The sequence below is a fragment of the Trichoplusia ni genome, chromosome 4, assembly GCF_003590095.1.
Source record: "Trichoplusia ni isolate ovarian cell line Hi5 chromosome 4, tn1, whole genome shotgun sequence".
In the NCBI taxonomy this organism is placed as follows: domain Eukaryota; kingdom Metazoa; phylum Arthropoda; class Insecta; order Lepidoptera; family Noctuidae; genus Trichoplusia; species Trichoplusia ni.
This window is the reverse complement of record NC_039481.1, coordinates 3,755,087-3,776,277: the sequence shown is the minus strand read 5'-3', so window position 1 is coordinate 3,776,277 and position 21,191 is coordinate 3,755,087. Positions and strand designations below refer to the sequence as shown.

At 35.9% G+C, this 21,191-nt stretch overlaps 3 protein-coding genes across 16 annotated transcripts in view; 2 read left to right on the top strand and 1 right to left on the bottom strand.

Moving 5' to 3' along the window:
- LOC113492592 (protein sickie) overlaps window positions 1–14,391 on the top strand; it is a 180,564-nt gene extending 166,173 nt beyond the window's left edge. For 11 of the 14 annotated variants that reach the window (XM_026870111.1, XM_026870104.1, XM_026870108.1 and 8 more), the window contains 15 exons: window positions 4,022–4,105; window positions 4,410–4,538; window positions 6,010–6,168; window positions 6,813–7,047; window positions 7,547–7,689; window positions 8,098–8,265; window positions 8,774–9,083; window positions 9,164–9,815; window positions 9,895–10,044; window positions 10,418–10,614; window positions 11,511–11,619; window positions 11,953–12,145; window positions 12,832–12,990; window positions 13,176–13,259; window positions 13,350–14,391. In XM_026870111.1, the coding sequence (XP_026725912.1) occupies window positions 4,022–4,105; window positions 4,410–4,538; window positions 6,010–6,168; window positions 6,813–7,047; window positions 7,547–7,689; window positions 8,098–8,265; window positions 8,774–9,083; window positions 9,164–9,815; window positions 9,895–10,044; window positions 10,418–10,614; window positions 11,511–11,619; window positions 11,953–12,145; window positions 12,832–12,990; window positions 13,176–13,259; window positions 13,350–13,472 (2,895 nt within the window). In that variant the 3' untranslated portion in view covers window positions 13,473–14,391. The remainder of the gene's footprint in view (window positions 1–4,021; window positions 4,106–4,409; window positions 4,539–6,009; window positions 6,169–6,812; window positions 7,048–7,546; window positions 7,690–8,097; window positions 8,266–8,773; window positions 9,084–9,163; window positions 9,816–9,894; window positions 10,045–10,417; window positions 10,615–11,510; window positions 11,620–11,952; window positions 12,146–12,831; window positions 12,991–13,175; window positions 13,260–13,349) is intronic. The other 3 variants (XM_026870115.1, XM_026870103.1, XM_026870114.1) reach the window with 1 other exon arrangement.
- A 72-nt stretch (window positions 14,392–14,463) lies between these two features.
- Window positions 14,464–17,132, bottom strand: LOC113492593 (dentin sialophosphoprotein-like). Its single transcript, XM_026870116.1, has one exon. It carries the CDS (start codon window positions 16,953–16,955, stop codon window positions 15,489–15,491), a length of 1,467 nt encoding a protein of 488 aa, XP_026725917.1. The 5' UTR covers window positions 16,956–17,132; the 3' UTR covers window positions 14,464–15,488.
- Window positions 17,133–17,332: 200 nt separating this feature from the next.
- Window positions 17,333–21,191, top strand: part of LOC113492590 (gamma-aminobutyric acid type B receptor subunit 1) — a 132,858-nt gene continuing 128,999 nt past the window's right edge. Inside the window, exon 1 of the mRNA XM_026870098.1 lies at window positions 17,333–18,245. The gene's annotated coding sequence lies outside the window, so the exon portion shown is untranslated. The remainder of the gene's footprint in view (window positions 18,246–21,191) is intronic.

Here is a 21,191-nt window from a genome sequence, read left to right as displayed (position 1 = left end):
TTCCTTGATGTTAAGTTAAATGCTTTAATAGATTGTAGTGGAAGCACACCACGTATCAAATCGAAACATCACATAGGGGAGAATACTAATGAGTGACGTAGCGTGTTCACCTGACTCTCATGGGTTGGGAGTGTCGTCTCCCCTAAATAGATTATTCAGGGAGTGTCGTAACTTTTAACTTAAAAAAGTACCATTTAAGCTTTTATTGTCTGTTTTAAAGTCTACACGGTTATATAAATCATGAGATGGCACTTTTCTACAGATGAACTCCTAAACAAAATCAATATCATAATAACTCTTCAATTTGATTCGCTTTCCAATTCATATCTACTCGTACGTTCACAAGATTAACAGGTGCTATGCACAAAAAAATCAGACGCAGCATCGTTGTGAACCTTCTCAGCGTTTTACAATAAATTAAAGTTATAAAAACAAGTTTACCTGACTACTGAAGGTTTAGTCAAAAGGTTCACTATTACATCTGAACGGGCGGTCAGGTGTTGACTTAATCGCTCCCAAATCCCATTCATCGGACATTAAAAGTATACTTTCCCACGATCGAGAAAAAAAATCTTATCATGCAAGCTCAGTTTTGTGCAGCGAACGGATCTTCAAATGTGTAATCCAATTAAAAACATTTTATATTGCCAACATAAACCTGTATTGAGAAAAACATTTTTAAAATTGATATCGATACGTCGAAACAGAACATTCTTTGTTTTACAACTGCATAAAATGTCTCCCACCTAAAAATGATGTTCCGTCGTGTATTTAATTTGGTAAGACAAAGACATTATACTAATACATAGACGAAACTAAAATAAAATATTTTAAACTTCATTATTATTCCTCAATTTTACATTTCGACATTAAGTTTTCAATTTTCATTATTGGTTGGCTAAATTTGCATCCTTATCTAACCGGTAATAAAATGAAATATATTTCGTATGAATTGCAACAATGCGGTATTATACTCAAGAGAGCGTGGGCATCTGATGGCGAACTATTGTAATCGTTTCAAGGGACACCTTTGAACTTAAGCAATCGATGCCATCTATGGATGACTTAACGTATCTGTTAAATTTCTAATAATGTTTACAGTTTTATGTAACAGCTTTTCCAACATTCACTTTAAATTTTTAATTAAATCAACATCATCAAAAGATTGAGAATTTTAATCGACGTCGATTGACGCTCTTTGATCGGAAAAAGTGTCCTAAAATTTAAAACCCTTTAGTATAATTTTTGTTTACACCGAACGTCATAATACGACAATCAACCAGGATTTATGCCTGGTATAAAAACCGAATGAATACCCTTGGAAAAACATAATAAACTTTAATAGAGTCGTACTATACACATCAATATTAACGAGCATTAGTTCCAGTAGTTACAAGGCATAGAACCACGTATAAGTACATTGGGATCGAGCGTGAGATAACTATCGTTCCCACTTCCAAACGCCTGCGCGTGCGCGTCGCAACTTCTGAAGTCCGCGAAGGTGGTGGCCACTGCGACCACGGCACACTTTCCTAACGCAACTGTATCCGCTTAATACCATTTCTCTCAGGACTTGTTTTATAGGCGTATTGTTTTAAAACTTGCTATCATCTCTCTAATCCAACAATTTATGTTTTCGTATTCCCGCACAATGAAAGCTGATTATCCAAATAATCATTCAATGGAATTCTAGATTATTAACGTCAATACCTCATAAATTATTTCTCAAAAACGACGTTAATCGTTACAGCCAACTGTGCTAACAAAACCTTTAATAACCTTTTTTAATTTTTGACGGCCTGGTCGTTATTATGTTCACCGTTTATATAAATTTATGGTCGACACCGACTTGCAGCCCAGATACGTCCAAAACGAATAAGGAAGAGTGCACTTGAACAAATAATATCTCCCGTCTTGTACCGATCTCTCGTAAAGCCAGTGGGATGTAGAGTGGGCCTAAATATGAAGGAGAAACATGTAGGTAACACCTACTTGACTCGTATTGTATTATTGGATGCGATCTCTCCGTATGTTTTTAGAAATATTATGTGAAACTGTATTTGCTTGACCATATCACGAAAAAGATACGAAACCGAAACGTGTTTCCTTTTTTTAAATTACCTGAAACCTATCTTCCATTATAAGTAAATGTTTTATTTTTGCCTACGTACAGCGATTCGTTAATTATACAGGCACAATTCCGTAAACAGTTGAATTTATTGACTACATAGGTGAACTAGTTAAAATAGGATTGTACATTGAAATTAAGGAGTATGATCATTCTATAAAAGGCAACAAGAATAACGTTCTGGTCAAGTGTTTTGCAGGAATTTAACATTAAGTTCTATTTCTACGATCATTATTTCTAATAAGGGGCTAGGCATCTGCCTGGAAATTAGAATACTAAGCTGTTTAATCTTACCGTAACATTCACCTGCGTGTACAAGAAGATAATTTCAATGTCCATTTACGGAAGCTCTTGCAAGACAGACAGACGGATGCATAAAATATTTCACAGTAAAAACTCTCGCGGGCACACTCGACATAATTCTTTCCTTACAGAGGACTAGCAACTATTTGATCGTGTCATTAAGTTCTTAAAGCGCGGCTGTTTCCGCAGCTGTTGATTAATAATTAGTTTCCACCTGTCCGATATACTTTTATGGTACGTACCATGGATCTAAAATAAACATTTTGCCGCACCTACTTGCACAAAGGATGTCAACTTACTGGAAAGTCTTGTTAGTCTAGCATTACCAGAATAACGATTTTGATTTATTTTTGTTGCGATAAAGTAGATTTAAATGTTTTCATTTCTACACAAGCTACTCCATGGTATCGCATCGTATGTTTGCCATATTAACAAAGTGGTCTGGTTGTGATGTCAAATAAATTTTACTCTTTTTATTATCCATGACAAAACATTATACCTTCCAAACAATATTTTCGTACCATATTGCATTTCAACATTCTACTAATTAAATAAAACACATTCATTGGTATTAAATGGTAATCAATTCAAGTAAGAATATAAATTAGAAAATATCAGTGAAGGTTCTTCTGATGTTCAGAGTTTCACGAAACCGTAATTGCACACAATAATGCTAACTCGTTAACTTCGGCACGCGTACAAGGTGTCTCGTGGAGAGATCTATCAATAACGCTCGGGCACTGTAATTGGCTAAGCAACATACGTTGCGGCAGGTGTATAGTCCTATTAAAAAGATATATTTAAATTGAATTAACGTTGAATATAAGGCTAAAGGAAATGGGCTTTTTATTGAATTTCTAAATAATTACAACTACGCGAAGGTACACGTTTATTGTGTAGGTAGGTGTGCTGTAGTTTACAGTCATATTTAGTAGGGGCCCGGGGACGTTACCCTTGTTTTAATTTTACTAAGTGCGTTCCCGCTCCGCAGCAAACAAAGGGTCCTGTGACCAGCTACACCCACGTCCACTGTAATGTGTTGCCCTCCTATATAGCAATTTATTTTGATGACTCACTTTTGCAGTTCATAAACTGTTTATAATCAATATTTACTTAGACGTAACTACGGTAAAATGTGACGTAAGTAATTATTTTGTCGTCAATGTACCACATTCAACCGGTTTCCGACTCGAGAGCAATCGGTGTCATTATCGAGCTAAGGATGTCGGGCTGGATACATAATAATCTCACCCTGCAACTAACCGAAGTTATGGAGAGATCTATGTCGGCCTGTGGTTGCCTCTGATTACAAACTAAAGTGAATAGAAATTACAGTTATGTTCAACTTACTGAGGGAAACAAGGTATAACTTAATAGATTTATGCGAATGTGTTCTATTTTAGTCTAAAGTGAAAATAAATAAATTCAAATCCGACGTTCGTTTTGTTTAAGATTTCGAATGAGTCACCTCTCAAAATCTTTTTTGGAATACGTATATTACAAATCCAAATAACAGTATATTTTTATTATATTTAGGACGCAATTATATTTTCGTGTCAAATAATTAACGAAACGTGTATTTTGTTACAGGCGCACGTGGTGTCTGCTTTCGAGCAAAGCCTGTCCAACATGACGCAGCGACTGCAGCAGCTCACCGCGACCGCCGAGAGAAAGGTAATAAATAACGAGGTTTCCATCGTTAAATCACACATCCTTTAATTTATTTAACGACTCAATAAAATTACTATTTTTGACGGAATATTTGAATATCTACATAATTATACAAAGATTTCTGTTCTAACGAAACAAAGAACTACCAAGCTTGGCATGAGAATAATTATGTATATGAAGTCGTCTTACTACTAGCCACACAACCGACGGAGCCCTAACCGGTTCAAACGGATACAAATTACTTTCTTTTAATTATGTTTTATTGTTGTATACATTGAATGTGTCTCAATACTTTTTGTTTGTTTAGGATTCTGAGCTAACGGAGTTACGTCAAACGATCGAGCTGCTAAGGAAGCAATCAATTCAGGCGGGTCTTACGACAGCCCACATGCAGTCCATGGGTATTCGGGCAGACGGTGTTAATGTCACCGGACCGGTAAATATTGACCATTATTTATTTTTATCTTTATGTTTACCATGTAGAATACGAGCAAATTTTTTCGGCTGTTATTGGAGCTATATTATTATCTCTTTATTTTCACGGGATAACTTCATCGGAAGAGACCCGATCGTTTTTAAAGGTATACACGGAGACTTGACTTCAATAATTAATCAAAAAATATTCATCTCGACTTGTGCCTTTCCTAATATTTCTTTTAACTTGTATGCGCTATAAAAACAAAATCTTTGAACAAGCCATTGCGTTCTAATATTGCAACATCTTCATTTACATTCGTATTCTAATGTTGTAACTTAGTACGTTGTCCAATGTCATCTATCAATCACATTGTACATTATACCAGCATGCGTCGCAATAAGATCAACATCATTAGCATTGAGTCAACCGTACGAAATAGCACGGCTAAGTAGAAACACTCTGAGAATCATCAGAATCTGGACGTTCGAGGTTCAATAAGCAGAAACAAATAAGGCAACGATAGCATTAGCATTAAATTGACCGTCAATAGATCCGTCCCTGTTCTACATTTGGGACGAGACGAGAATAGACAAGTGACTTACTGCCTCGTTAAGACGGACTCTATGTATGTAGGCATACAATGTTGACTATTGAAATTGATACAAGCATACATTACTATCATGTTGTGAAACTTATTGATAATTAGAGAAAGTGATAAATATAGCCGAGAGGGGCTTGTGGCCTAATTACTGTCGAGATCGTTCTAAAAGTGGTGTTACGTAATTATTGCTGCTTCTATACTTTAATATGGACGCATTTTTGTTACATAGCGAGATTGCTTTGTTTTACAACGACTCACCTTCATTTTAGACCTTAAACATCTGCGCTTCTGATTAGGAAAAAGTTTTAAATTAATAAATTATAACTTACAAGAACCGTTGTTGTACCAAATATTATTGATGTTTAATTAAATAATATTTAAGAATGTTTCTCAAAGCAAATCATCTTTCACAGTAATTACGTAAGCTAGCACACTTCTTTATGTCTTTTTTTATAACTTTACGAGCTTATAGTTAGATACAACATTATATTAATTTCCGGTCAGTGTTAATGAGTTGTAATAATTTAACGACGTGCTAACGACTTAATAAATGAATAAAAATAATACGGATGCGGATACGCATCATACCACTTGATTATCGGATTCAGTCGATAATCAACTATATTATCTAGATCTATAAGATCAGTCTTTGCCTGGGTCTTGTTCTTTATGTTTCCCTTTTATTGTGCTTATTTTATAGGATTCTTAAAGTGCATTTTATTAAGTGTTTATTGGAACAACATGAAATCCTGCAGCTTTATCGCCATTTCTGTCCAAATGCACACCAACCATTTCCTTTATGTATTTGTGATAAAAACAGCATAAACTCTTGAAGCAAACATTCATTTCATTGCTAACAAACTATACTGGTTTTATTAACTTGTTTAGGAGCCGGGCAGTCAAACGCAGTCGTCTCCGCAGCGAACAGCTCATACCGGTAACGGTGCGATCACGAGGCACCTCTCTACAGACAGCGTCTCCAGTATCAACAGCCTCAGCAGCGGCTCCTCTGCTCCCCATGATAAGAAACATAAAAAGAAGGGATGGGTAAGTCAGCTTTAAGAAGTTTAATTTTCATATGTGTGTTTTTGTATGTTAGATTTCTTAAGCATTACAACGAACAACTAGACACGCGCATACATAATTTACACGGGTGTAATCCAAATTTTTTTCGTCGCAAATCGGTTTTTCTCCATGACGGTCTTTTTTTTATTAAAAATCACTTGTTACACATTTTATAATAAAAACATCAACTAAAACATTATCTAAGTATATAAAATATAATTACGCTTTATAATTACATGATTATGTATGCAATCAGGACACAAGTGTTTAATTAAGTCAAGAAAATGTATTCGTAAATGAAAATACTGGCCGAACTTGGTCATATTTACTTAACGTATGTACCTACCTACAGCTACGATTTCTTCAAAGAACAAATGAAGATACTTCGCACGAGACCACTGTTTAAATATTTAAGTCGAAAAAACACATCTTGCACGATTAGACAAATATGACCCAAATCATACAATAGATAACACAATTTCAGTCACTACCTATTTTAACTTTAGACAAGGTATAAAAAGTCTTTCATCATTGTATCACAACATTCATATAAAACCATCACTGAGTATTCATACTGTCAAAGTCATCAAAGAACAATAACTAACAAACCTGATGTTACACAACAGCTCCGCTCATCGTTCACGAAAGCTTTCTCGCGGAACGCCAAGATATCAAAGACAGCGAAGCATTCTTCCCTCGGGCAACTGTCGTCGCAAGACAGCTCGTCGGGATCCCATCACTACGACGACCCGCACACGATCCGCGAGGGAAGCAACGAGAACAGTCTCGAGCACTCGCACGAGACGCTCGACGTTAAGGACAAGCCGTGCCCGCCGGCCAAGACGGAAGACCAGACCAAAGGTGAGATAATAAAATATACAACAAATTGCAGCCTCCGCAAACAATGGACAGCTCAGAGAAAGTGCACTTACTAGCCGAGACAAAACAATGTAGTCAATTCATATTTACTTTTATATATTTTTACATACTTATTACCATAGCGAGCCGTTACGCACACTTTCTTAGTTTCCATTACAACGCATTAGTATTCACTTTATAATGTTCTACGATGACTTGTTGTGTGCCTGCATGAGTGGCATCACATTTAACCCTAGCTTTCGTACATCCATTCTTGTAAACACTTAACATGACAACTGCCGATAGTAACCGAATGTATTCTACACTGATTATTTTTATGGCCCATTAGAAATAGGAAATTAATTATTTTTTCTTGTACTAGTGCTCGGTGCTACAATATTTTAGAGCTTTAAACTTATCATAAATGCATTCGAATCAAACTTAACGTCGTAATTATTAGTTAATTACTATCCGTGGCTTACGCTACCACTTTAATTTCCAGATAAACCAGATGATTCTGGTTTAGTTGATGAGTTGAAGAGGCAATTACGAGAAAAGGATTTGGTGCTAACAGATATCCGGTTAGAGGCTTTAAGCTCAGCCCATCAACTTGAAAGTCTTAAAGACACCGTCATAAAAATGAGGGTAAGTACATTGAAACGATTACTTAATATTGTAAAAGCTATCCGGTAACAAGAACTTAAAACGCTAAATCATTTAGATTGATATCGTAAACTATAATGGTACCAAGCCCATGGGAGAGTTAATGTACGCAATTATAGCAGAGACGGTAGCATTGGGGGATCGCGCCGAACTAGTTAGTAGTCCATTGTGTAAATGACGCACGTTATGCAGTACTGAGTTTAATAGTCGATAATATACTGTCTTCGTTTCACCTACTTAGTTTTTTAGTCCGATTCCGGGTGTTTTTTAACGAAACAACAGTACCTGTATGACGTGATATTACGTTTAAGAAATAAAAACAAGCTAACATAACGTATTTTAATTCAAATGAATTATATGAACACGTTGAAATGTCCTTCTCAAATAAAGGTACACTTCCAGAACGAGATGTTGAACCTAAAACAGAACAATGAGCGTTTACAACGGTTGGTGACGTCACGCTCCTTGGCGGGCAGTCAGAGCTCGCTGGGGACCGGCGGGTCGGCTGTCGAAGACCCGAGACGGTTTAGTCTCGCCGACCAGGCTACCATGCATCAGGTAAACAAACGTACCTACATTTGTTTTTTTAAGTGCCAGACGACTACAGGTGTCAGAATCATGAATATTAAAAATAAAGCCAGTAAATATATATATCAAGTATACAATCATGGTAGACGAAAGAAAGAAATATTTCAAATGACAAATTGCTTTCCCAAGTGCAAGTAATACCAATTAATATCCCATTAAGCATCTTCAAAGAAATGATAGGAAAACGATAAACATGAACTTACACCTCCCAGCTACTATTATTATAATTATGCACTATTACTATAATGACGCTAATGACATCGTTTATGTATTTTCACACGACTGCACACGGAAATGTATGCCAATCACAATTTCGTAGATAGCAGCTGTCGGAATGCAGCGTAGCGTTTAAAATTTGTGGAACATTATGATTTGGACATTTCCTAACGGGATGTGGAACTTACGAATACAATCAAACTAACTGAAACTGATTGATGTTTCGAATGTCCCGAATACAATGAAAAACTTTCTCTTTCAGGCGACACTAGACATGCATTCACAACCTTTAGACCTAGACTTCAACTGTATGTCGTCGACCCCAACCATGGATTTCTCCAAAAAAGGCTCGCCTAAATCTAGCTTGGGCGAGCCCATATACGGCAATAAGGCCGCATGCGAGCTTAATGAAAACAGCGAGACGCTATTAGGGGCACTGAATGGCAGCAGTGATTTATTCGCGAACGGACTCAATACAACCGATCGACTGAGTGGCGACTACGACATAAACAGCGTGTTGCCCCCGCCGAAGAGCCGAGAACTCGCGATAGGGGAAAGCTATTCTGATATCGGTAAGTTTTATTCGAAAAGTTTCTGTTTATTTCGGAGTTAGAAGGGTTCGTTTTTATGACTTTCTGTTTTTGTTTAACAGGTGTTGCCGATAGTCAAGGAGACACGACTGACGGGAAAAAGATAGCTATAGCAGTATATTTAGGACAACCTGAGACATTCCAAAGATATTTTGAAGAAGTTCAGGATACGCTTACAGAGTCTGAATGCAGATTCTACGCTAAGCAATCGGCGAGCGCGTACAACAACCATTTCGAGAAGCAATCCAGTTTCGACTCGCCGCGGCTATCGCAAAACCGAAGCCCCGAAACCGAGACACAAGACTACACACAAATAAATAAGTCAAACACGAATAGCCTTAAAAGCAATAAATCTACGCACAGTAATTCATATAAGAATGTTTATAATAGTGATTCGACAATAAACTGTAATGAATTCACCATAGCTTACACTTATATTTCTGGCAAGACTACTTGGCAGAACTTAGATTATATAGTTAGGAAGACTTTTAAAGATTACTTGTCTAGAATAGACTTGGGAACGAATCTCGGTTTGAACACTGATTCAATAACATCGTATCACTTAGGGGAAGCAACGCGGGGTCCTGAAATAGGTTTCCCTGAGTTATTACCTTGTGGTTACATTATTGGCACTGTCAATACGCTGTACATCTGCCTGGAAGGAGTCGGAAGCTTGGCGTTCGATAGTCTTATACCAAAAAATATTGTATATAGGTGAGTGTGTTTCCGCCGTCTTTGCTAACAATGCGTACTTAGTACGACGTCAGTATCACATTACGTTATTGATCAACAGATACGTTTCCCTGCTATCGGAACACCGGCGTATAATTCTGTGCGGACCGAGCGGCACCGGCAAGTCGTACCTGGCAGCAAAACTAGCTGAGTTCTATGTTCAGAAAACGCAACGTAGAGGAAACCCTGCGGAAGCCGTCGCGACCTTCAAGTAAGTCTTACTAGTCTGAGAGTAAAGTAAGCAGAAAAAGTATGTGCTGATTCCCAGGATATTATTCAGACTTGACTTGTAATTCTTGACAAAAATATGAGTATGATAGTAAAACCAAATAAATAATCTGGTAAGGGAGCAGTACTGTTGTTGAGACCTCCTGTCATATTGTAAAAATATTAAAAATATGAGAGCAGCAACATTTTTAAAATTCACTCTATTTTTTCTCTACAATCGTAAAAAATCACCACCAAAACCAGATCCAACGAGATGCATCTGAAAATTGCTATTTAAAATGTAATATTACGGATCTACCGACTATAACCATAGTGTAAATACTGTATGTACGACAACTAAGTCCGTATATTATCAGCGTGGACCGCAAGTCATGCAACGAGCTGCGCGCGTACCTGGCGAACATCGCGGAGCAGTGCGGCGCGGCGGCGGCGGGCGAGGAGGCGGCGCTGCCCTCCGTCGTCATCCTCGACAACCTGCAGCACGCCTCCGCGCTCGGGGACGCCTTCGCCGGCCTGCTGCCGCCCGACAACAGGAACATGCCCGTCATCATCGGTCAGTGCCTACACTATACCTCTTGTTAAACAATTAATATTAGTGCTCCACTTCAGGGAAAAGGCCTCCCTTCTCTGCTTTCATTTATCCCGGTTTATGTCTAAAAGAGGCCATTTTTAGAGTTGAACAGTATACTCTGAAAATATATACCCTTTTCAACTAGTTGTTTGATCTATTTCTTCTCAAAATCGTCTCTATTTTTTATTATTAAATAAGCGTATTTTTTCCCCTGCATCTTTTGGACAGAATTGTTGACTCAAAAAGACATAGCATCCTTATTTTTCCTATGCCATTCAAGTTTTTACAACTCTTACCGCCGTCACCGCTTAAGCCCAAAGAAAAATGTGTGGAAGTTGTATAAGATATAGGTATTTATTTGATTTAGTTTAAAATTAAAACTATGTATATGGCTGGAGTGTTATTTTTACTTTACACTTAAAATCAAATCGTTTTGAAAACTGTTTTTTATAAGTCTTACGACATTACATGTCCAGTTATAATTTTTACAATTCATAATAACTTACTCAGTAGCATGTCCTTTAACGGTTGAATTATGTCATTCAATGATTATTAATACATCCTTAAATAGGTAGGCCTAGTTATTATTATTATTATTAGGTAGAACCGGGAAGATTATTGAACACATGTCATATCAATTATGTACATGTGTAGTTAGAAATAACGGCATAAGTAAGTAGTAGTTACTTATAGCATTCGCCGAACTAAAAGTATCGTGGGAAAGAATTATAGAATTCTCTTTCCTGTAACACCGTTTATGGAACGCCTTTGCAAGTACTTATTCAATAGGCAGTGTTTACTATTGAAGAACGGGGAAATTATGCTGTACTTGAACTATTTCTTATAATTATTATACTTGTCATTTTTTTTATGAACAGGTACAATGTCCCAAGCTACGTGCAACACAACGAACTTGCAGCTCCATCACAACTTCAGGTGGCTGCTCACAGCCAACCACATGGAGCCCGTCAAGGGATTCTTAGCTAGGTAAGTCTACCAACGATGCTCGTTTTCAGATTTAGTTACAAGACATGTGAACTCAAGAAAAATGCAATAAAGCTAGTATTGACATATTATAAAAAAAACACAAAAGAACTTTAACATCACAAGCCTCATTTCTAAAACTTGCTTGACGGCAATATTGAAGAAGGAGCTGAACAACCAATTTCAGCTTAATGTTCAGTTCATTACTTTCTTGTCTGATTCTACCATTTTGTATAACTAAGTCTGTGAAGGCGTTTTATCAATTACATTTATTATTTGTGAAAAGTCTACAGGCATCAGTTGGCCAATATGATTAACTTGTACCATCGTCCCCAGGTACCTCCGACGCAAGCTGTTCACGCTGGAGCTGCGTCTGGGGCGGCGCGAGCCCGCGCTGGCGGCGGTGCTGGAGTGGCTCCCGGGCGTGTGGGCCGCGCTCAACGCCTTCCTCGAGGCGCACTCCTCCAGCGACGTCACCGTCGGACCCAGGCTCTTCCTCGCCTGCCCCATGGACTTGGAGGCTAGTCAGGTAAGCACATGGACATATTACTTTTCATTCTAAAAATCACATCATCCTTATGCTGTGAGCAGTATCGGAAAGTATCAAAAGGTGTACTTAAGAGGAAATTAGTGCGGAGACTTTGTATTTAGAACACCAATTAGGTATAAATTCCGAAATCGAGAGAAAATGAGAAAATTGTCATTTCTCAATTTTGGCGAGTATCTAATAATATACTGTATTTCTGTTATAATTCTTCAAAATTTTAATATTTAGATACTATCTATTTAAATTGTAAAAGCAATCAGTTTAAAACCAAGTAGCATTTATAAAGTGTTTTTGATATAAAAGCAATGTCTAGACAGTTATCTATCAGAAATCAGAAACAAGATAAAACCGCAATCGTTTCTTGCGATTGACCCACCTACGATGAACTGTAGATAAAATTTCACTAGGAAAATAATAGAGGACTTTGACCAGCTTGCTGGTACTATTGACAATAACAATCAGATGTATAAAGGACCTACAGGAATAGTTCCTGTACGTTTTACTTTTTGGTGTCACGTCTATTTTGTTACCAGTTACCATAACACCACTGACCTACTGAAGAGTTATTTAATTTTATAAAAATGTATCTTTAATAAGAATCTAAAAGGTAACCAGTAGGTATTTGAACTAGGTAAAAAAAACTAATAATACTTAACATTTGTTCCCAGGCGTGGTTCGCTGACGTATGGAACTACAGCATCGTGCCGTACGCGTCGGAGGCGGTCCGCGAGGGCATCGCGCTGTACGGCCGCCGCCGACACGCTGCCGTCGACCCGCTGCAGCATATCAAGTCCTCGTATCCCTGGAGGGAACCCAATCATTCGCATGTACGTTACTGGACTTCAAAAACATAGTCCAAGGAAAAAAGGACACACTTGGTTCATTATACTATGTATATGGTTCAGTACTTTCTTCTTAAAACAGAAGGAGGAAGGGAATGGTTTACTCTTGAAAGAATAAGGAACAAATTATAATGCTGGCTTCTCATTAACCCCGTTTTTATTATTTGCAGACTCTAAGAGCAATAACAGTGGAGGATATCGGGATTGAAGAATCAAATCAAGATTCTAATACAAACAACAATCAGGATCCTTTGGTAAGGAATTCTATATCTACTTACTACCATCCTATTTTCATATTTGGCTTCATCAAACAGTATATTCATTCAATTGCTTACCTGTTACAGCTGAACATGCTGATGCGACTCCAAGAAGCGGCGAACTACAGCGGAAACCAAAGTCAGGACTCTGACAACGCAAGCATGGACTCGAATCTCACTCACGACAGCTCTATGGGCAACGAGCTTTAATAGTGACACGTCCCGACTGTGTTGTGACGTCATTATACACTAGGATTTTATACGACCCGCTGGTATTCTGTGATATTGCTCTTCAACACTACGTATTGTGGTTGAAATAAGGTAATACCGGCAGTAATTCCATGCAGTGAAGGTGTGAACTAAACTGACGTTCCTTACATGTGGATTATATGATATATAAAGCCAAATATTTGCCATATGTACATTATTGATATTTATTTTTACTTATTCTAAGTGTTAATTTAGTTGCAATTCTTTATTATTTCTAGTTGATTTTTTTTTTGTATAATTTATCGCAAAATTATAATACTTAGCGATATTTATGTTTTCATATAATTTTTCGAAAGGATTTTACTCTGCAATATTTGTGTAGACTAGCAAATATCTGGCATGAGTCGTAGACCTTTCTGTACCTAAGTCTGTATTCTTTTCTTTAACATTCAAGATTAAAATAATTGCCGCTCGTAAGTGAATAAGAAATCAATAACAGTGCCTGGAGCGATAATTTTCCATTTTTTAAGACGTAATTACAATATTAGAATTATAACTGTTTATATGAAGCATTGTCGCTTTTACTATTGTTATATTTTTTCAAAGTTAGGATACGGACCGCATTTGTATTACTGAAGCATGTATGTAATATATGAAAGTGTAATTTTTATACCATTTTCATATAAAAATCATGTACCTAATAAACATTTAAGTGTAAATATGTTTAATAATATATTTTTCATTTTGTATGCGATTACACTAACCGCTATCTATTGTCATAAACAGCGTTACTTTTGTATAGAGAAGCGTAACAACTGTGTTACAGTGTTCGGTATGGATTGACTCGTGTGCATAAATGAAACGTGATATCTACAATCTATGCTTTACAGAAAATGTGAAATAAAATTGATTATAAAAATTTGATGTTTCATTTAAACTAATATTAAGGCTAACCTCCTACAAAATGGGTTCATAAATACAAACAAATATACATAGTTACATTTATATTTAAAGTACACAGATAGTTACAGCATAGTTTTATAAATAACCTACGCCAGAAACAGACATGATAATGGAGCAATTTGGACGGAACCAGTTTTATTTCATTTAGGACTAGAATCATCAGTTATTGAGTACTAAAAGGAACAATCGCGTTACTTGGTGAATCCGATATAAATAAGGCACAACCATTTTAACAAAGCAGTATCTGTCACTGACATTTCAATGGTAGCAAGGAATGATTCGCTTTTTTAACACTAACAAGTTTTAAAAGGCAGTGGCACTCAGGATAGCTGGTATAAAAACAAATAAGAATGACTATACCAGTATAGGTAATTAAATGCCTAATTTAGCTAATATTAACATTAATTATGAACATAGCTTGACTGCATTCCATAAAAATTAAAAAACCCTGTGAATCTAAAATCGTTAATAAACCTATTAAATCAAAAAAGGCCTTGTGAGTTTTTTTAAAATCTGGCAATGAACATATCAAAATATTTGCAAAAGAAGGCTAAAAGTATTTTAATGCTTTCTGGAATCCAGCACAAGTAGATTCATTTACAAACTATAATACCCAACTTAAGAAACTTTCACTGGCTGTTGCATGCACACAAAGCAATGCACAAAATTTAGCTATCATATACATATAAATCTAACTACAGCCTACAAACATGACAGCTGTAATACGAGAAATTAGATTATCACAATACAAATATACAGAAAATTATGATTTTGTTTATTTTTTTTGTAAATATATGTTTCAAGAAACTGGTTTCTATTTCAACGGTTGCAAATCTTCAACAATATTTTTCCAAAATACAATTACTTCTATTTTAAGGCTCCATGGTAAATTTGTACATACATATCCAGCAGCATTAGAAACTATTCCCAAATAATCATTCTAAAAAAATGCATCTAGTTCAAGGAACTTACTTTGTATTTTTAAAGTATTATTGCTTTACTTATAATACCTAATTTATTAGGACAGCAAAGGATATGACTACTAAAAATGTATCAATCACTATGGATATCAAGACTTAAATTGGACAATGAGGGGACGGGAGACTCTGTAAAGTCTCCTGAGTCATCACTGTGTACTTTAGACTGTTTTCGTTCATCTCTTCCTTTAGAGTGAATACTTTCAGAAAGTCTTGATTTATTATGTGATAGACTTAAACTTTTTTCACTAATCAGATCAGCAACATCAGATATTGAAACTGAACTTTGAGAACTCTGAGATGTTTGATGTGGACTTTCTACTGAAATATTCTTTATTACACTCTTATCAGATTTTTCTTGAATAGATTCTGATGACTTGTGTTGCTTGTCTGGTACATCTTTATATTTAGATACTGGTGATGGTGAAAAATCATCACCATAACTAAAGTCAGCTGTATCACCTTCAGATTTAGCAGATTCCTGCATGCTTAGTGAGTTCTTTTGATTCTCTTTTACAATCTTGTTCTCACTTTCTTTCATAGATGCTGCAGACATATTACTTACAGTCAGAGATTTTGGAGATAATTGGTCAGCTTTCACATTAGTAACAGGAGCAACATTAGTTTTTGCTTGGTCCTTCACATTTATATTAACAGGGGGCAAGCCAGCTGTATTGAGCAACTTTTCATCAAGAGAGTTAAAAGGTTTTATATCTATATATGAGGTAGAATCACTACTACTAGTAGTTAACTTAAGTTCATTTAATACCATGGAGGTCCCACTTCCTGGAGTATCACGAGGAGTTTGTTTGTTTTGTTCCCTTATGTTAGCACTAGCAATGGACTTTTCAGGAATTACATTATCTTGAATGCTTTTTTCATTCATCTCAAGTATATGATCTCCAGGAATATACTCAGAATTAGTTTTATCACGAGCCGAGTCACTTGAAGTGTCTGTGTCTGAGTTATCCAACTGGAGGCGTAAGTGGAGCTTGTTCTTTTCATCAGAGGAGTTGTCAGACTGTGACATACTTGTGGCACTGCTTTGAGAGTCTTCATGGAGTATGTAAGTACAATTCTCATCTTCCCTGTAATTCTTTTCATCACATGTATCATGATTTGAAAAGTTCGAGTTAACATTTGAATCAAATTTCTTTTGGTGAGGCTTTAACATATTTTTAATCAATGTCAGTAGAATAGGTTCTTTCATATCACACTTGTTAAAATTCAGCTTTTCGGCCAGTTTTTTCTTCCCTTCATAATGGTATTCGTTACCTTGACGCGACTCTGACATGTAGACAAATAAAGTGTTTTTCAAACGGCAGAATTCTAAAAATTCATGAATCACTGATAGTGCCAGCAGTCCTTCTGGTAACTTGAGCACGTTATCTAAATTCAAGTTCTGTTTCAGGTTTTCACATTCGTCTTCGAAAGCTAAAAAAATATTAGCCCTTAGCAACGCTCGTATTTTCGCCAGCGATCCATTTCTCTCTAGAGCATCGATAACCAAGTCTCGAAGTTCGGTGTCTTCAGCTTGCGCCATTTTATTCGATCAAACTTTTGAATAAGTTATACTGGACAGCATAAAAGTAATGCCAGTCCAATTTACTATGTTGTTATACAGAAATTATCAAATTATAAAGATTAAATTTAAGCCGTCACCATAAGTTTTGTGTATTGTTATTCCATAATTCACCATTTGATATTATTATTCTTATGTTTGACAGTTGACATTGACAGTCTACAGATAACAAAACAAGATAGACTTTATTTAAACCAGGGTGAAAATAGTTTATTTTGTTAATAAAATTAATATCCTCAAACCATCACGTAAAAATCTAGCGATATCTAATCTCAATTAGCTTTCTAAAAAAGTATATTTTCATTACATACCTAGTTTTATTGATACTCTCCAGAGACTATACACGATGAACATTTCAATGTTTTAAGTTTCGTTGCAAACAACGATTTAACTCTAAACTAAAGTGTAATTTTAATTTAAAGCAGTTGATTTTTTTCAGTTATTTTAATCACATTAAATGATTTGCAACTTACTTCGTTTGTATTATCGCTGTAGTATCTAGTATAACCATATTACTTTTCTTCAGACGAATATAGCATAGAATTTACTAGCGGTGTCGTCAGTCTACGTTACAATAATGTTAAAAGGCCACAAATATACTACCCACTAACATGCTAATTAAAGGTTTTGTAAAAAACGAACCACCTATATCTATCTTATCTGCATAAAAATCTTTAACCGTATTATTTGTTTTAGATAACCAAAATACCGACATAGTATTCTGGATTGAAGTCAGAAATCGTTACATAATCGAATTTAATATTATTGGAACAGTAGATAATAAAACAATACGTAGGTACATCTAGATTTCAGCTACTATATCTTCGCGAACGTGCTCGATTACAAGGGGTGAAGGCTTGCGCCGGGAAATGTGGGAAATTCAGTCAGTCGGGTCGAGCGAGCGTGGGAGGTCGGTACGGTGTCCGCCTCAAAATTTAACGGCATAATGAAACTTTTAGTCCATTTTCCTGTAATATCTTAAGTCAAAAACCTATAAAAACAAAAAAACAGTGCTTACTTTGTTATGTTCGGACTCTGTGAGCTAAAACAACTGCAATGGCTGTTTAATGTGTTAAAATACTAGTGGCGGGAAACCGTTTTGATATCTCGCTTGACGTGTTGTGTCCTATGTGTACGTAGAGCGAGAGAAGCCGTCTGCCCTAGAGGGCGGCCGACATGCTGGATTCGTCGTGAATCGATATTTTTGGAACGTTGTACAGCTGAAACTATGATGTTCGAGGCTCAATAAAGGTATGACAGGTGATATTATTAATAGCTACGGTTCAGCAAATATATTTAGCAAGTATCTGCGCCGTGAGGCAGGCACTTTATCTAGGTCCCACGTTGGGCTACAATATCTCGTCCGTCAGTCGTAGCTCTTCGTATGTTGGACTACGTTTTCACCTAAATTATTTACTATTATGAATTATTTTTATTGATATTAAGATTGCGTTTTTTCAAGCAAACGATTTGCCTGGTCAGTATTATTATTGAATAACTTATTTAAACAAAATACGTCTTTGAAAAGTAATTGGCCAATTGAAAAACAGTAACAAAATTTAGTTTAATATAAATTATACCTACAATATATTCTATTTAGTAAGTAGGTACGATATTGTATTCCGACTTGTTGTTTGTCACATGTCTATATAAGTATTAGCATTTCAAAACAAGTTAAATTGGCTTTCTGACAGTTTTCAACTAAATTTAATTTGATTTATTTATGAACGGAATATTACCTTCTCAGTAGTTCAACAGAATTATTACATTGTTTTAGGTTTATATTTCATAGTCTCGTCAGTGGTTTTTAAAAACTTTTAATGAATAAACAATCTGTAATTACTATATTTTCTTTCCAAGTACTTAGCTCTTGTCATATCATTAAGATTTAAGTAGGTTTTATTTTATTTTATCGACAAGTGTGTAGACTATCTTAAAAATAAGGTTTTATAAACGACACTTTTTTTTAATCCAGACCTAGCTTTACTTTCGAAATGTTGAATCAATTGCGCAGTTTTATAATATTGAGAGCGATCGGCGAAAAAATCAATAAATTTAAACCTTTAAGCTTTAAAAATAAAATAGAATCAAACGTCTTTAATTAAATATCTATTAATAGGGAATTTCTAAGACTTTCCTATTCAAAACAAGGATTATGTTTATGTTTCTTACTTTTCTTTATCTAATATGCTATGTAAGATTAAATACATTGATTTTGTACTTAAAATTAAAAATACGCACTAAATGATAATAACAGATTTTAAATGATATATTTTTCTACTATACCCACTAAACCCACATGTAAGTACCTTCACTACACCTACACATATCTACATATATAAATCAATGAACTTTAACATTTAGACTCGATTCAGTACCGATACATTTGGGGTGTCAGCTAAGTTTCGCGTGGCCCGGGTGGCGGCTAAAAATCCCGGGAATACAGTTGTGGAGTTTGGCGCCGTGCTCACATGAGCTTAAGAAGGATTAGGTTGTGCACACCAGTCCCCTGTGGCAAATATCGAACTGACAAAACCAAACACACTTACGTTTGCGCATATTCATGCGAGGTGCCGTCTTAAAGATAAACACAACATCAACGTGTAACAGACTAATTGAATAGCAGTTTGGATTGTGGATTTTGTAGCTATGAGACGAAAAGAGCAACACTTGAGCACCTGTTTTACGGTACTGTACTTTTTTAATAACCCTTTTACCTACTATAATTAAATGACTAGCTATCCCGGCGAACTACGTACCGCCTAACAGTCGATGTCACGGTGGAGACAAAATATTAAGGGTGGACAACCCTTATCACTTAGGGTTATGAAAAATAGATACCTAGTAACCGATTCTCGGACCTACTTAATATGCATGTATAATTTGGTAAAAATCGGTAAAGCCGTTTCGAAGGAGTACGGTAATTTTATATATTAGATGTAACGGTTTACTCACTCGTACTTATCGGGATTGACCGATTAGCTTCTTACAAAACAGGATTAGTTTAATCACCAGCTGAGGTAGCGGCGGATTCTCGACTGGAGCGCTCCCGAATTTCGCTTACTTATAGTATAGATATGTATAAATTGTAAAGAATTCGTGATGAAGGACTTAACACGTGCTTATATACATATAATATACTCCAAATGAAATGATAAGGTTTACCTATTATATAAGTTCAGTGCAATATAACCTACCCTTCATTTGGACGGGTAATCGCGGGCGAACCCATTGCCATTTACCGAGCAAATTTTGAAACCACAGACTGCTTCTGAGAATTGAATTTCATAATCGAATAATGTTAACCCCTTTCTCGGATTGTAAGTCAAAGCTAAAGCAATCACAAAACCACGCTCGCAAACTTATGACACGGTGCCGGCATTTAATAAACGTTGATTGCCTGTAATTCCTTCACTGGAATAAAAAAAGAAGAGAAAATAAATTACATCTTCAGAACTAAAACTAAACCAACTAAGTATTTTCAACTTTCAAGTTCTTATACTAGCCTAAAGAAAGGTCAATTTACAAAGGTCTGGACTAAGTTTTCCTCTATCTATAAGGAGTTCTGGTCCTAAAACATCTCGACTATCGAATATCTCGCTTCATTGATATCTGAGCTTAAGTTGTAGATAACCAACAATCCTCAACAGTTACGTACTTTATTAATTTACGTCGACCTCTAAATATATTTTTGACCTTTCTTAAGTGAGCAATCATGAAATAAGTACATACCTATCTAAACATCACATCCATTCCATTCGGAAAGTTATGGTACCTATTACAATTTCCCTAGTTGATTTTCGTTATGCTTGGGATAAACAAGTTATAATAATGATGCAGATATATCCCTTTTACGACATAAGGTTCTACTCATCTTCTTACCATTTTCAAAGCTGCATGAGCGCACTTGAAGTCGAGTCTTAGATGGATATGAGCGCTCGCTATCTTGCCGTTATTCTCCAGAAGTCCTTAATCCAATTACTGAAGGATAGCAACATTCTTTCGGACATATATCTAGATAGTAGTTTATATCTATTTGGAGTTAAAACCAATCCGAGAGAAATGCTTTTAGATTTCTGTTTTTCCTTTTTGTATTTCTTTTTGCGATTTCTGAAACAGTTTACAAAGTCTTCTCGACGCGCTGATGTTTCATTCGTGACCATTGTTGATTACACAAGTTACACGGTGGGTTTGTAT